The sequence below is a fragment of the Leopardus geoffroyi genome, chromosome B3 (assembly GCF_018350155.1).
Source record: "Leopardus geoffroyi isolate Oge1 chromosome B3, O.geoffroyi_Oge1_pat1.0, whole genome shotgun sequence".
Classification (NCBI taxonomy): domain Eukaryota; kingdom Metazoa; phylum Chordata; class Mammalia; order Carnivora; family Felidae; genus Leopardus; species Leopardus geoffroyi.
Window position 1 is genome coordinate 122282331 of NC_059337.1, and position 14353 is coordinate 122296683.

The 14353-nt window shown below is 41.7% G+C and overlaps 2 protein-coding genes across 2 annotated transcripts in view; one reads left to right on the plus strand and one right to left on the minus strand.

The window, feature by feature from the left end:
• TMED8 (transmembrane p24 trafficking protein family member 8) overlaps positions 1-2156 on the minus strand; it is a 35684-nt gene extending 33528 nt beyond the window's left edge. Inside the window, exon 1 of the mRNA XM_045451693.1 lies at positions 1963-2156. Within this exon, the coding sequence (XP_045307649.1) occupies positions 1963-2047 (85 nt within the window). The 5' untranslated portion in view covers positions 2048-2156. The remainder of the gene's footprint in view (positions 1-1962) is intronic.
• A 154-nt stretch (positions 2157-2310) lies between these two features.
• On the plus strand, positions 2311-13711 carry SAMD15 (sterile alpha motif domain containing 15). Its single transcript, XM_045451679.1, has 3 exons — positions 2311-4423; positions 5398-5496; positions 11940-13711. Exons 1-3 carry the CDS (start codon positions 2390-2392, stop codon positions 12174-12176), a joined length of 2370 nt encoding a protein of 789 aa, XP_045307635.1. The 5' UTR covers positions 2311-2389; the 3' UTR covers positions 12177-13711.
• Positions 13712-14353: the final 642 nt, after the last annotated feature.

A 14353-nucleotide genomic window follows, 5' to 3' on the forward strand; every position in this document is an offset into this window, starting at 1 on the left:
TCTCAAATAAATTAATTAAATAAATCAAATGGGGAGAAAATGACTCTTCACAGGATTAAATCAGATAATGCAAGTAAATCTTTTTCCACTTTCTGGTACAGAGTAAGCATTCGATTAATGTAAGTTACCATTACTATTATTTTAAGAGCAACAAATCCTACCTCAAGGGGAAGAACTTGCTCTGGGCCACAGTAACAAACCCCTACAAGACAGAAGAAGAAACCAACACTCACCCTGTTAAGGACAAGAGGAAGAAACTAACCAGAAGTATTTTATCAATGTCCTGGGAACAAAAAGAGAATTCAGGAACCAATTAAAAGGGGTGAGGGGGAGAGGAGACTCACTCAGAGGCAAAACCACCATCCTCCAACATAGTCCTGGACTATTCTTAAGACTTTTCTATTTAAAATGTTTGGGTTTGTTTGCCATAAGCACACAAGGAGCTAAAGGGGAAGGTGAAAAGAAAAGAAAAAAATCCTCAACTTATAACTATTGACATATGCAAGGGACAGATGTTTATGAGACTTTTGAGTGTTCATTTGCTGAGTCTCTTAGAAATTATGCTTAAAATTTTTATTGCTATAATGTTAAATACATGCCATCAATTTTGAATATACTACAAAGCATAAAAGTTCACATGAAGGAAGAAAAGACAAAAATTGTTAGATATTTTAAAGAGAACATAAAGTCATGGGGAAAAGCTGGGTGACTAAAAGGTTATGTGTGTGTGTGTGTGTGTGTGTGTGTTCCACTGAAGTAGCATTAGAAGATGGGAGAGATTTGGGATAGAAGTAAAAGACGAGAAAAACCATCGTGCTGGAAGACACACATCCAGGAACACCTCCCACAGCACCTTATTCTCGTAATAACGAATACCACCAGTATGGTTATATACCAGGAGCTAGGCACCAGTGCCTCGCTCTCACTGGCTCATATAATTTCCCCAGCAGTCTTATTAGACAGGTACCAGCAGCACCCACATTTGACAGATGACGAAACGGAGATAGGGAGAAGTGACTTGCCCAAGGTCAAATCAGTAAACTGAAGATTCAGACTCCGACCCAGGCGCCACCTCTACCGCTACAATTTATGGTGCCTATTTTAATTTCAGACTTGGAAAATTAATTTATACTTGCCACTTAGCGAGACCAGTTGTCTCCCCCTACCCTTTGAACCTCCTGGTGTGGTAAGCATAAGGAAGCCCGAAAGGTGAAGTGCGCCAGATGCACCCTTCGCCCCTGGGATGGCGAACCCTTGCCGAGGAACTGGCGTGGGTAGAAACGGGGACGGTCTCCCGAACCAGAAGAGGAGGGTGCCGGCGAATGAGGGAGGTCGCCAAAGTCCCTAAGTCAGCCCCTACGTCCTGCCTTGGCTCTGGCCATGACGTTCACTCAGAAGACCCGGAGCCTACCGGCTCCCGCCCGGCTCTCGTCTCCCGCACTTTGAGCGACGGAGAGGGGCGGCGAGGCGCGGGGGCCCAGGACCAAGCGGGGCTCAGGCCAGCGGAAGGCGAGGCTCCCCAGGCGGACGCGGGCAGAGAGCGCGCGGACAGGTGGGGAGCGGGGTGCGGAGCCACAAGCAGGGGGCAGCGAGGCCAGAGGGGCTGGGGTCCGCGGCCGAGGAGGAACCGGCGGGCGAGCTCAAGAGGCGCGGCGGGCAGAGCAGCCCCGTCACCGCCAGCTGGGCCGATGGGAGGACGGAAGCGGGGCAGGAACCACGCCATTTCGAAAGAGGAGTAGCGAACAAGCTCGAGCGCAGCCCCAGGCTGGGCGGCGGGGACGGGGGCAGGGGCGCGGCCAGGGGCAGCGAAGGCGGGGGCTCTGCGCGGCAAGGGGCTGCCCGGGCGGGTCCGCTCCGCCGAGGGGCGCGGGACAGAGCGGGGCAGGGCGCGGCCCGAGGGTCGCACGACGCGCCGGGCCCCGAGGCCGGACGGACCCACCCGCCGGCCCCCGGCTTGCGTACCTGAGGCGGCCGCCTGGCTCCCCTCCACTCCCGGGCTCTCCCCGGCGCGGCCCGCCGGCCCCCCGGCTGCCTGCCGCTCCGACATCTGCAGCCAGCGCCGCGAGCGCCTCCGCCGCCACCAGCGAGTGGCTCCGGAAACAGCCGAAGGCCGAGCGAGCACGGCGGCGGCGCTCCGGGAGGAGCCGAGTGGGGCCCGCGGGCCGGAAGGGGCCGAGTGCCGGCCCCGAGGGGCCGCAGGGGCTTTGGGCAGCGGAGGCTGGCGACGCGGGGAGGGTGACTGCGTGCTTTTGAACGCAGGCTTTTAGTCAGGGCTAGACAGAACAAGGAAAACCTTGGGAAGATTCAGGAAGACCCGACCGGAAATCATGGTATCCATAGAGACGCTATCGGAAGTTGGGGTTGCTAGGAGGCCTGAGCGCGTCGGCCAATGTGCGTCATGGCTGAAGTCCCAGAATATTACGATTCAGGCTCGGATGAAGGAGACCTGGAGTATGAGGACCTCAAACTGCCTAGGTCACTTAAAATGGCTCAAGATGGCGAAGTTGACACCACGGCAGAAGTAGGCCTGGAGCTACAGATTGACCAGGAGCCACAACCAGAGGCGGAGGGAGAGGACCTCAAATTGGGGGCGCCAGAGAATGTATACCTACACCTAAAACCGACCAGCATGTCTGAGGAAGAGATTCCCAGGGAGTCAGAGATAGACCTTTCTAGCAAGACTGATCCAGGGATGTCCCGGGATGCACAGTCAGAAACACTCAGAGAGATGGAAGAGCTCTTCCAGGATTTGGATGTCCTTATGCATGATAAGGAAGAACCAGGCTTAGAGTCACCAGAGGAGGCCAAACTAGATCTTAGAGAGGATGTACTCATAGAGTTGGCTGAGGAAACAGATCTGGAGCTACCAAAGGAGACCAAAGGGGCCTCAATTAGTGAGACTAATTTAGAGTTACCAGAAGAGACCAAATTGGAAGTTCTGGAGGATTCACTTAGAGCACAATATGAAGAAACAGGTCTAGAAACTTCAGAGCAGACCAAACCTGAATTTCCGAGTGAGAAACCAAGAAAATCAATTGAAGAGGCAGATCTACAACCGCCAGAAGTGACCACACCAGAGATTCCAAAGGAAGCACAGAGAGAGTCACCTAGGGAGGAAAGGACCGAACCATCTGAGCAGGCGAAACCAGAGTTGCCAGGAGGGAAACCAAGAGAAACTGAAGAGTCAAGTCTGGAGCCCGCAGAAGAGACTAAAACAGAGGCTCCACAGGAAATACAAAGAAAAGCAACTGAGGAGAAAGAGACAGACCCACCTCAACAGACTAAAGCAGAGTTTCCAAAGGAGAAGCCAAGAAATTCTACTGAGGAGGCAGGTCCACAGCCCCCAGAAGAGACTAAATCAGAGATTCCAGAGGAGGACGGAAGAAAATCAACTGAGGAGAAACAGACAGAGCCACCTCAGCAAACTAAATCAAAGTTTCTAGACCAGAAACCAACTAAGTCTAGTGAAGAGACACAAAGGAAATCAACTGAGGAGAAAGTTCTAGAGCCACTAGAAGTGACCAAATCAGAATTTCCTGAGGAAAAATCAAGAAAATCAATCAAGGAAACAGGTCTAGAGCCATCAGGAAAGACAAAACCAGAAGTTCAAGAAGAGATACTGAGAGAATCAACTGTGAAGAAAGTTTTAGAACCACTAGAGGACACTAAATCATCAGGTCAAAATGATAAGCAGAGAAAATCTACTGAGGAGATAGGACTAGCACCACCACAGAAGATCAAATCAGAGGAGACAGTAAGAGAGTCAACAGAGGAGAAAGGTCTAGAGCCACCAGAACAGACTAAACCAAAGTTTCCAAAGGAAGAACCAAGAAAATCAACTGAGGAAACAGGTCAAGTGCTGCCACAGAAGAGCAAACCAGAGGTTCAAGAGAAGACACAAACAGAGGAAGCTACAGAGAAAGATCTAGAGTTACCTGATAAAGCCAAACTACCACTAAGAAAAGAGACACATGTAGAATTTTCCAAGGAAGATTGGCCAGAACTAGTTAAATTTAAGCAGTCTGTAGACAAGGATCAGCTAAAGTACTCTGACGACCAAACAAGAACGTGGTCGGTAAAAGAAACCAAGAAAGCTAAAAGAGATTCTATGTTTGGGTCTCCCACAATAAGTGAAATAGACTCAATAAGTACAAGTTATGAGTTCTCCAAAGAACATAATGGACTGTTTGAGATTACTGATACCAGTAGTGACTTCTACGCATATGTCTCAGATTATCAGAGGGATTTGGGGGAGCCTTTTGGTGAAATAGTTGAAGATTTGTCCCCAGAGTTGAAGGAACTGGCACACAAAGATGAAGAAACCTCGCCAAAAGAAAGTATAGAGCTACAATTTGAGTATCTTAAATGGAGCCCAGAGAAAGTTGCAGAGTGGATTAGCAAGCTAGGCTTTCCTCAGTACAAGGTATACAAAAATAATGTTTTTAAAGATCACATTCTCTCATCTTTCTACCTCTTATTCCTCTTACCCTTACCTGAGCTCTTGCTTCTTCTTCCCTAGAAGGAGCATAGAAAAGTCCTGGACTATGGTAGAGGTAACTTGGATTTTAATTTTGGCCTTTCTACTGATGTATTTTGTATTTTGATAGAGGAAGGGAGGGTCACATTTGCTTCCCTATTTATCACAGTAAGTATACTTCTTTGTAATTCTTGAATAAAGACTAAAAAAATTATATAGGCCTCTTTTCATAGATAAGTATCTTTCTTTTTGACAGATTTTGTCCAAGGTAGACTTTTGGTACTTTGTCAAGTTTAGTGTCAGCTCCCTTAACTTGTACTACTAATCTTAAGTGTCTGCCCTAAAAATGTCATATGTATCATGAGCACCTAACAGTATTAATGTAAATAGTTCATCAAGAGTAGTTCTATTAAAAAGATAGAGTTAATGCCAACTATACTTCAATAAAAAATAAAAATAAAATTTTAAAAAAGGAAGCTGGGAAAAAAAGATAAGAGAAAATCTTATTTCGTTGATGCCAGCTATGTTCTTAGGCTGCCACAAAACAACATAAGATCTGTAATCGTTTGCACCCTAGTACTTAGAAATGTAATTGAGGAATGAAAGAAGCATTGGTTGTATCATGCCAAAAAAAAAAATGTATATATATATATATATATATATATATATATATATATATATATATGAGCAGTGTGAAATTTAATCAAGAGCTCAGGTGGAAAAAAATGTGGGATTATTAGAATTATTATGAAATTTCAATTTGCTTTAAAATTTAATTAAAATTTTTTTCTCTGTATTGAACCAGAAACAAACATGATTTGTCTCTCCCTTCCTTCTCTTCCCCCAATTCTTTCTTCTCCTTCCCAACTTCCTGCTATTTGCCATAAATCATTTGAGTGATGTTCTTGTTATACTAACAGGAGTGTTTTACCACAAACTTCATCAGTGGCCGAAAACTCATTCATGTAAACTGCTCAAACCTCCCTCAGATGGGGATAACAGATTTTGAGGACATGAAGGTGAGCTGTGTTTAATGTTTCCCTATAGAGCACTGTATTGTAGAAAAAGACCACTTATTACAAGTTGGTATTTCCAGTCATACCCTCACATAGCTACCAAGTACCACCAGATAAATATCTTACTCTTTTTATGTTCAAAGATGATACAACTATGTGTATGAGCTCTAATTTCAACTTACATTAATAGTGTACTGGATTTTCTAAATAAAAATAAGGAACAGAATTAGCAAATTAGTAACTTGTAATACAAATTCCTGAAATGTTTAAATACCAAGAATTTCAGCTTCTTATGAGAAAACATTTTTCAGAGTCTGCCAATTCATTTTGCTTCTTTGACATTTTGATTCCAAAAATACAGTATCAACAATGCAATAAGAAAAATTCTAATTATCCTTTTCTGGTCTTGCAGGAATAGGGACACCTGGCTGGCCCAGTCAGTAGAGCATGCAATTCTTTATCTCTCAGTTGTGAGTTCAAGACCCATATTGGGTATAAAGCTCAGTTAAAGAAAAATTGGGGTGCCTGGGTGGCTCAGTCAGTTAAGGGTCTGACTCTTGATTTCAGCTCAGGTTATGATATCATGGTTCGTCAGATCAAGCTCCTTGTTGGGCTCTGCACTGACAGCTTGGGATTCTCTCTCTCCCCCTTTCTCTCTGCCCCTCCTCTGCTCATGCTCGTTCTCTCTCCAAATAAATAAGTAAAACATTTTTTAAAAAATTGAAATCCTCAAATGATGAATCCAGTGGTCTATCCTTATACCTCAAGAACTTTGAATAAGCAAACTTCAGAATATTTATCAAAGTCACCAAAGTGTGACCCCCTCCTTGAGGTCACTAGAGTAATAAAAATGAAGACATTTAAAGGTATCTTAGATAAGCTTTGCTTGACACATAGGTCCACTTAAAAAAGCTAATTATACACTATGACACAGGTAACTTTTTAGAGATCACACATGAACTTAATGTTGGTTCTCAACCCTTTTGGGAGCTCTCTTGTGTCATCTGAAATTGGCCCCTGTACTCAGAGGGCAGGGAGAGACTGAAGAAACATGTAGGCCACTCCAGGTTGGTAGGTGGCAGTTTTAATAATAACAAAGAGAATTTACATATGAGGTTCCTCCTGGGTGGCAACAAGATGAATGATTTCCATGCCTGTCCTCTAAATCTCAAAAGTTTATAAAGAAGCCCTAACAGGGGTCAGTCATGTATACTGTGCAAGTGTTTTCAACACCACATCACCTTTCCAAGGCCATGTCCTTAGAGCAGCCTCAGGAAGCGGGAAAGGCAAGTGGAGCCCACATTCCAAGGACAGGGAAGGGGGTAAGGAGCCTCTGGGTGCCCAGGTCCAGCTCATAGGTCAATCAGCAGTCACATCTTTTTTTATCACATTCCCCCCACTTAAGCATGCTATAGATACCTTTTTTTACTGATAAATACGCACTTTTAATTCTACCATTGTAATTACAGCACCTAGTACATCCAAAATTCATCCCATAACAAAACTTACATAGTGTAATGCTCTTTTCCATGATAACTCTCCTGTATCATCATTCATGGACTTGGGCAGAATAGCAGGACTCGGAAAAGAGCTGGTGGCTTGAGAGTGCAAAATTCTAGGCATGCTGATAAGAAACTGAACCCCATTTGAATGGTGCATCCCATTTACAAGCCTTGCAGTTAACATATGGCCAGTTTCTATTCTCTTCAACTTCCTTAATTATGCAATTATTCATGCCTCACCTGTAGAAAGAACTCACCATTCCCTTTGCTCTTTCTCCAACGTACTGAGAAGATGACAAAAGAGCTAGTGGGGTGGGTGAGACTGATGGGGGGTACAGAAGGGACGAAGCACTAATTCTTCTTTGAACCTGGCCAAAGGATCTCTTAAAACCCTATCCTATCATTCCCATTTGTAGTGATGCATTAGCTTGGTAAAAAGGGGAAAGGAAGTCAATCGTATTTATTCTAGGGACAAGTTAAACAAGATAGCATTACACCTGCTTCAGCTTTGTCTCTTAGAGAATCTCAAAGCAAAAAAATTTTTGAGAGCACGCGTGCACACACAGGGGAAAGGGACACTGGGAAAGGGAGAGAGAGAATCTCAAGCAAGCTCCACACCCAGCTCAGAGCTTGATGCAGGACTCAATCTCACAACTGCAAGATCATGACCTGAGCCTAAATCAAGAGTTAGACACTCAAATGACTGAGCCGCCCAGGTGCCCCAATTCTCAAAATATTTTTAACTGTTCACTCCATCAAGTGAACAAAAGAACTCTTGGGAAATATTTGGGGAAGAACAAAGGTGAATTGCTTATTCCTTTTGTATGCATGATTTTATATTATAGAATATAACCTCATAAGCTTTATATCCCAGCAATTTTACTACACTTGCCTTGTTTCAAACTATTTGAAAAGCACAGATTAATAATATGTGAGCAAATTCTCACAAGACAACATATTTTTCTTTAACTTTCAATTTTCAGATAATTTTAGTTTTATAGAAGAGTTGCGAAGATGGTACAAAGTTCCTATGTACTCTTAACGCAGCATTCCCTAATGTTAACGTCTTATGTAACCATGGGGGCATTTATCAAAACAAAGAAATTACCACTGGTACAGTATTCCTAAGTAAATTATAGACTTTATTCAGATTTCTTATATTTCTCCACTGATGTCCTTCTTTTATTCCAGTATCCAACTGGGGATACCACTTTGCCTTTAGTTGTCATTGTTTCTTTGGTCTCCTCCAATATGTGACAGTTTCTTTTTTGCTGTTGTTCATAAAGTTTTTTATTTAATTATTTTGAGAGCGAGAGAAGCGCAAGTCGGTCAGGGGCAGAGAGAGAGGGAGAGAGAGAGAATCCCAAACAGGCTCCACACTGGAAGTGTGGAGCCTGATGCAGGGCTCGAACCCATGAATCATGAGATCATGACCTGAGCCAAAGTTGGATGCTTAACTGACTGAGCCACCCAGGCACTCCTATGTGACAGTTTCTTGATCTTTGTCTTCACGACCTTGACACTTTGAAAAGTAGTGGCCAGGTATTTTGAAGACTTCCCTCAATTATGGTTTGTCTAATGTTTCCCATGAAACAAGAGATCACAGAGGTGATGAGCCCTTTTCATCTCATCAGGGAGTACATGATATCAATGGGCTATATTACTGGAGATGTGAACCTTATCACCTGATTAAGGTGGCATCTGCCAGGTTTCTTCATTATAAAGTTATTGTGTTTCCCTTTTCATATTCTATTCACTAGGAGTGAGTGAGTAGGTCTGGCCTACACTCAGAGACACAGAAATTAAGGTCCACCTCCTGGAGGGAGGAGTACCAGAGCTTATGGACATATAGTAAAACGACCACAGTAATAAATATGCTGGAGAAGATACTTTGAGGCTATGCAAATTGGTTTCTCCTTAAAGTCTGGCCCACTAATTTTAGCATCCATGATGGATGCTAACCTCTTGCCTGCAACAGTTAGTATTGTGTTGTTCTGATGATGGTTTTCTATTTCCCTCATTCCTTCCATGTTTCACTGGAATGCTTTGTAAGCAATTCTATGTTTAATTGTCCCTTCTCTCCCATTTGGGAGTTCTTTCAGTTTGGCCCATGTGTCCTTTGGACAATGCTCCCCTTATTTTTTTCTAATACTTTCTGGCACTACACATCACTTCAGACTCATTTTTTACTTTCCTTGCTGCAGCTCTGGAAGCAGCCATGTCTCCCAGGAGCCCTGGTTGCTTTTATCAGGGAATGGAATTTAGAAACCAAGATGTAGCACCAGTTGTGCTTGTTGCTATGAGAGTATCATTACTTCTAGGCACTCTGAGCAGAAAGATGTAGGAAACATACGTAGATATGCAAATCTCATGTAGATACAAATTTCTATTTATTTCTGTAAGCATGAGTTCATCCTGTTATCTCTGACTCTAGTCCAGCACCACTGGGTTCACTCTAGCCTTCCCATCCTTCCAATTTCCTACCCTACTTTGCTTCTTTATAACTTCTTTCTCTGATAGGAGAAACCTGATTCTCTTTATCTATAAATATGTATATGAGAAACAAATTACCAACAGAGTACAGTGTTTGTCTACAGTTGTTCTTGTCTTTAGCCTTACACCACGTAGACAAAGCACTGTTTTTCAAAGTTATTTAGGTCAGCTAAATAACTTTCTTCCCTACCTCCTTCAGTGAGATTATGTCTTACTTTGTAATACAATTATATTCATTTGTCCACAGCCTATATTCTATATGGGTTCCTGAGACGTCCTGGCTTTTTAAAAATTTGCATATAGTAAAGTCACTCCTTGCAGTCTGTAGTTCTGTGGGTTTTGACAAATGCACAGGATCATGTATCCACCACACAGAACCATAAAGAACAATTCTGTCCCCCTTGTGTCCCTTTGGTGGTTAGCCTATCCCCTCACCCCAATCCCTGGCAACCACTAATCTGTTTTTAGTCCCTATAGTTTTACCTTTTCCAGAATGTCATATAAATGGAATCAAATAATATATAGCCTTTGAGTCTGGCTTCTTTCCCTTAGCAAAATGCATTTAAGATTAATCCACATTGTTGGGGCACATGGAAGCCTCAGTCAGTTAAGTGTCTGACTCTTGATTTTGGCTCAGGTCATGATCTCATGGTTTGTGGGTTCAAGCCCCCCATCAGGCTCTGTGCTGACAGCATGAAGCCTGCTTGGGATTCTCTCTCCCACTCCGATCCTTACCTCCCCTGCACCCCCCCCCACCCTCTCTCTCAAAATAAATAAATAACCTTAAAAAAAAGTTTAATCAACATTATTATATGAATCAACAAGCAGATTTTAAGGAGACTATACAATCTGTTTTAATAATGGTGGTATAGATAATTCATATTTGAACCATAATGATGACGTCTTTAGGGTTTTTTTTTAAATTTTTGTAATGTTTATTTATTTTTGAAAGAGAGAGAGCGCAAGCTGGGGAGGGGCAGAGAGAGAGGGAGACACAGAATCTGAAGCAGGCTCCAGGCTCCAAGTTGGCAGCACAGAGCCAGACGCGGGGCTCGAACTCACGGATCACCAGATCATGACCTGAGCCGAAGTCCGACACTTAAATGACTGAGCCACCCAGGCACCCCGACATCTTTAGGTTTAATTATAGGTTCCAATTATGTAAATGTGCATAGTTACATACATAAGGTAACCACAAACAGTATGTATTATATTGTTAATGATGAAGCAAAACTATCCGTAGCTTACAAATAAAAGAATAGAAGCCTTTAAAAACCATAATCAACACAGAATACAATGATGATATAGTAATAATAGAATTCTCTTGAAAACTAGAACTGTTACAGATTCTGCATGAGACCATTTGCATTGAACATGAGGCTCCATCCTAGAACACAGAATTAAGAATCCTTAGGAAACTCTTATAATCTTCATAAATATCTGTATTCCTGTAATCCTTACTAACTTAAGTTACTCGTAAATTGCTCTAAGTCTTCGGCAAAAATAAGATCTGCTGCTTATCATTTATCAGAACTAATGAAAGAACTCACAGTTTTCTATTAATTTATAGCCCATCAAAGGTCCCTCATGGTCCATTGATGAACTTCAGACATAGAATTAGATGAGAGATGGTTAGATTTTATTTCCTGATTCCACATCTAACCAGTAGCTTTGTAACACTTTTAATTTCTGCATTAGAATATTAAACAGTATTGGGCTCTCTCAGCCTGCAGTAGGCACATAGTTCTTTTGGTTAATAGTGAATAAATCTGTCTATGATTACAGGGTCCCTCCTGGGGGCACCATCTGTTAACCTCAGTGAATTTGTGAAAGAACCTGCTCTGGTCAGGGGCACTCAGGGTGAGGTGCTGACCTAACAAGGTGCTCGGTGTAGCATCAATTACAAATGAGAATTCTTAAGAGCCACCTGTAGTAATTTGGATCTCTAATTCTAATAAAACAGCTGGAACTTTAATGTCTGCTTTTTAGTGTTTGAGATTTGTTTTTAGTCAAACAAATTAAGTAACTATTTGAGTTATTATTTTTTTCTTAATTGCAAATTAGCTGAGCCCCTTATAGACAAGTTATTTATTAACCTTCCCAGAGACGGTCATGGCTCTTAATCTGAACATATTATCTGTTCATATGGCTGATCAGATTGCTCAGCCAAAAGAAAGAAATGAACCCATCCATGGCAAGCCATTGCCAAGAGCCTAGAAACACCTTTAAATGGAACTTATAAAAAGGTAATAAATCATTTGATGTTTCTTATAAGGACTTTATCTTGAGAAGGCCAGTCTAGTAAGCATTTCCATGTGTTATTTCATTATTTTATTTTCCCTTAGAAATAACTTAAAAGGTTACCATTCAAAAGGCCTAGGAAAATAAATAAAGCTTCTTTAATTTATATTTTCAGTTAACCCCATTAAAAAAATTGTTCTTGTATTTTAGGTAATTTCTCGGCATACACGGGAGCTACTGGGAATTGAAGAGCCATTATTCAGACGCACCATCACCCTTCCCTACAGGGACAATATAGGCTTATTTTTAGAGCAAAAAGGTCATACTGGGGTAAAATCTGATTCCTTGACCTTATCTGAATTTGTGCAAGCAGCAGGATTACAGGACTATGCTCCAAAAGTAACTGCCCCTGAAAAGAATGAAGCATTGTATTACACTGAACCGTAGGGAAGAGCCATTTCACTTACCTGAAAGATCAAACTAAACTACTTGGGGGAAGAAGTATGGTCTTTTGGGTTCTCTTTTTATCTTCTTCATTAAGGATCAGAGTCAGAACTCCTGGCTCCACCCCTAGTTCTGTCAGCGCCTCGCAGCACCTTCCTTTTATTTGGGTTTCAATTTAGCTCCGTATTTAAACAAAGATATCAATATTTCTCTTTCTGGGTAATTATAAGGATTCCTGATAAATTTCAGTAATGTATCTGGTATAGGAACATGTTAGGGAAATGGAATTAAAAGTAAAATCTCCTGCCAACCTAAATAATCTTCTCGACAAATGCAGAAAAAGAAACAGTTGTATTATTGAATCAGCATTAAATCAGTCAGTGATGTATATCACAGGCAAGCTGCTAAAGAAGACTGCAGAGTCGAGGAGATCTCACCCTTTTATATAGCCAGCCAGACGAATCCATTACTTACATGTTAACTGTCTGTATCCAAAAGAGAAAGAAAACTTCTCATATCTTTATGACAAACATGAAGTTACTATTGGAGCCAGGCACTTAGGCCCAAGAGATAAGGTGCCATCCTCCTTAATGCTCACATTTCAAAGAGATGGCCCCCAAAGCCCCCCAAACAGACAGTCTTGGGATGTAAAACTGGTAGGTGACTTACTCAACTTTTTAGAGGATTTATGTACATGTCAAAAACAGAAAAATGATTTAAATTACATGTTTCGTAAAGGAAATGTTGTAAGGAAAGGGAGGAGGGGAGTTCTTTCATTTTTTGCATCAGAGAAAAAAATTTTAATATTTTTTAAAATTTATATTTATCCTTACAAACAACATGGCTTATAGGAATACCACTGGACTATGGAATACGGACTGGAGTTTGTTTACCAGGCTCTTTTATGTGGTACTTTCCAGACCTTTATAAAATAAAATTCAGGGTGTGCCTGGCTGGCTCAGTCAGTAGAGAATGCAACTCTTGATCTCAGGGTTATGAGTTTGAGCCCCACATTGGGGGTAGGGTTTACAGAAAGGAAGGAAAGGAAAGGGAAGGAAAGTAAAGGAAAGAAAAGAAAGGAAAAGAAAGAAAGAGAAAGAAAAAGAGAGAGAAAGAAAAAGGAAAGAGAAAAAAAGGAAGGAAAGAAGAAAGAAGAAGAAAGAAAGAAACAGAAAAAGAAAGAAATTGAATGAAAGAATGAATGAATGAATTCAGAGTCTACCCATAACTGACTACTCAAAAAAAAAAGATAAAATAGTTCGTGTTGCTTGAATGACTCCAGTTCCTCTCTAGTTTACAGGCTTAACTGTTCTTTCTCTTTCTTCCCAGCCTCACTTCTTAGTCCTAAAAGCCACTAAAGGGCTACCATAATCCAGAAAGGCAATGATGTACCCTGTCCAGTTCCCTACACCTGAATGAATAGTCAAAGGAATCAATTTCTTTTTTTTTTGTACTGAGAAAAGGAACAGTACCTCAAGTTAGCATTCGTACCAACTGTTAATATTTGATGATGCACCTACTTTTTTCCCACATTGGATCAATGAAATTTTATCTCAAACCATTCTACACCATACCATTGAGTTTGCCTGGCTCACAATTATGCAAAAGAGAAAAATGTAAATGATTAATCTAACACAATGGTGATTTACAAGTATAGTGAATGGTTTTGTTCAAAAGCACTTTAGCGTTTAGCAAACAATTGTCCTGTTCAATGACAGAGCATAGTCAGTGTCCTCCTTTCTCAACCTGATGGTCACTGCTATTGTTTTCTACTCTATTATAACTGACATAAAGTATTTGCAAAATGTAAAGGCAATAACTTTGCAGTGTAGGAATAAGATCTATATTTTGCAAAATTATTTTTAGCCATGTAATATAAATGCCAGCCATTTATAAAAATGGTTTTGTGGTTTAAAATGGTTTAAATGGGGGCGCCTGGGTGGCTCAGTCAGTTAAGTATCTGTCTTCAGCTCAGGTCACGATCTCACGGCTCGTGAGTTCGAGCCCCACGTCGGGCTCTGTGTTGACAGCTCAGAGCCTGGGGTCTGCTTTGGATTCTGTGTCCCTCTCTCACAGTGCCCCTCACTTGCTCATGCTCATCTCTCTGTCTGTCTGTCTCTCTCTCTCTCTCTCAAGGATAAATAAAACATTAAAAAAATAAATACAAATAAAAAATAAAA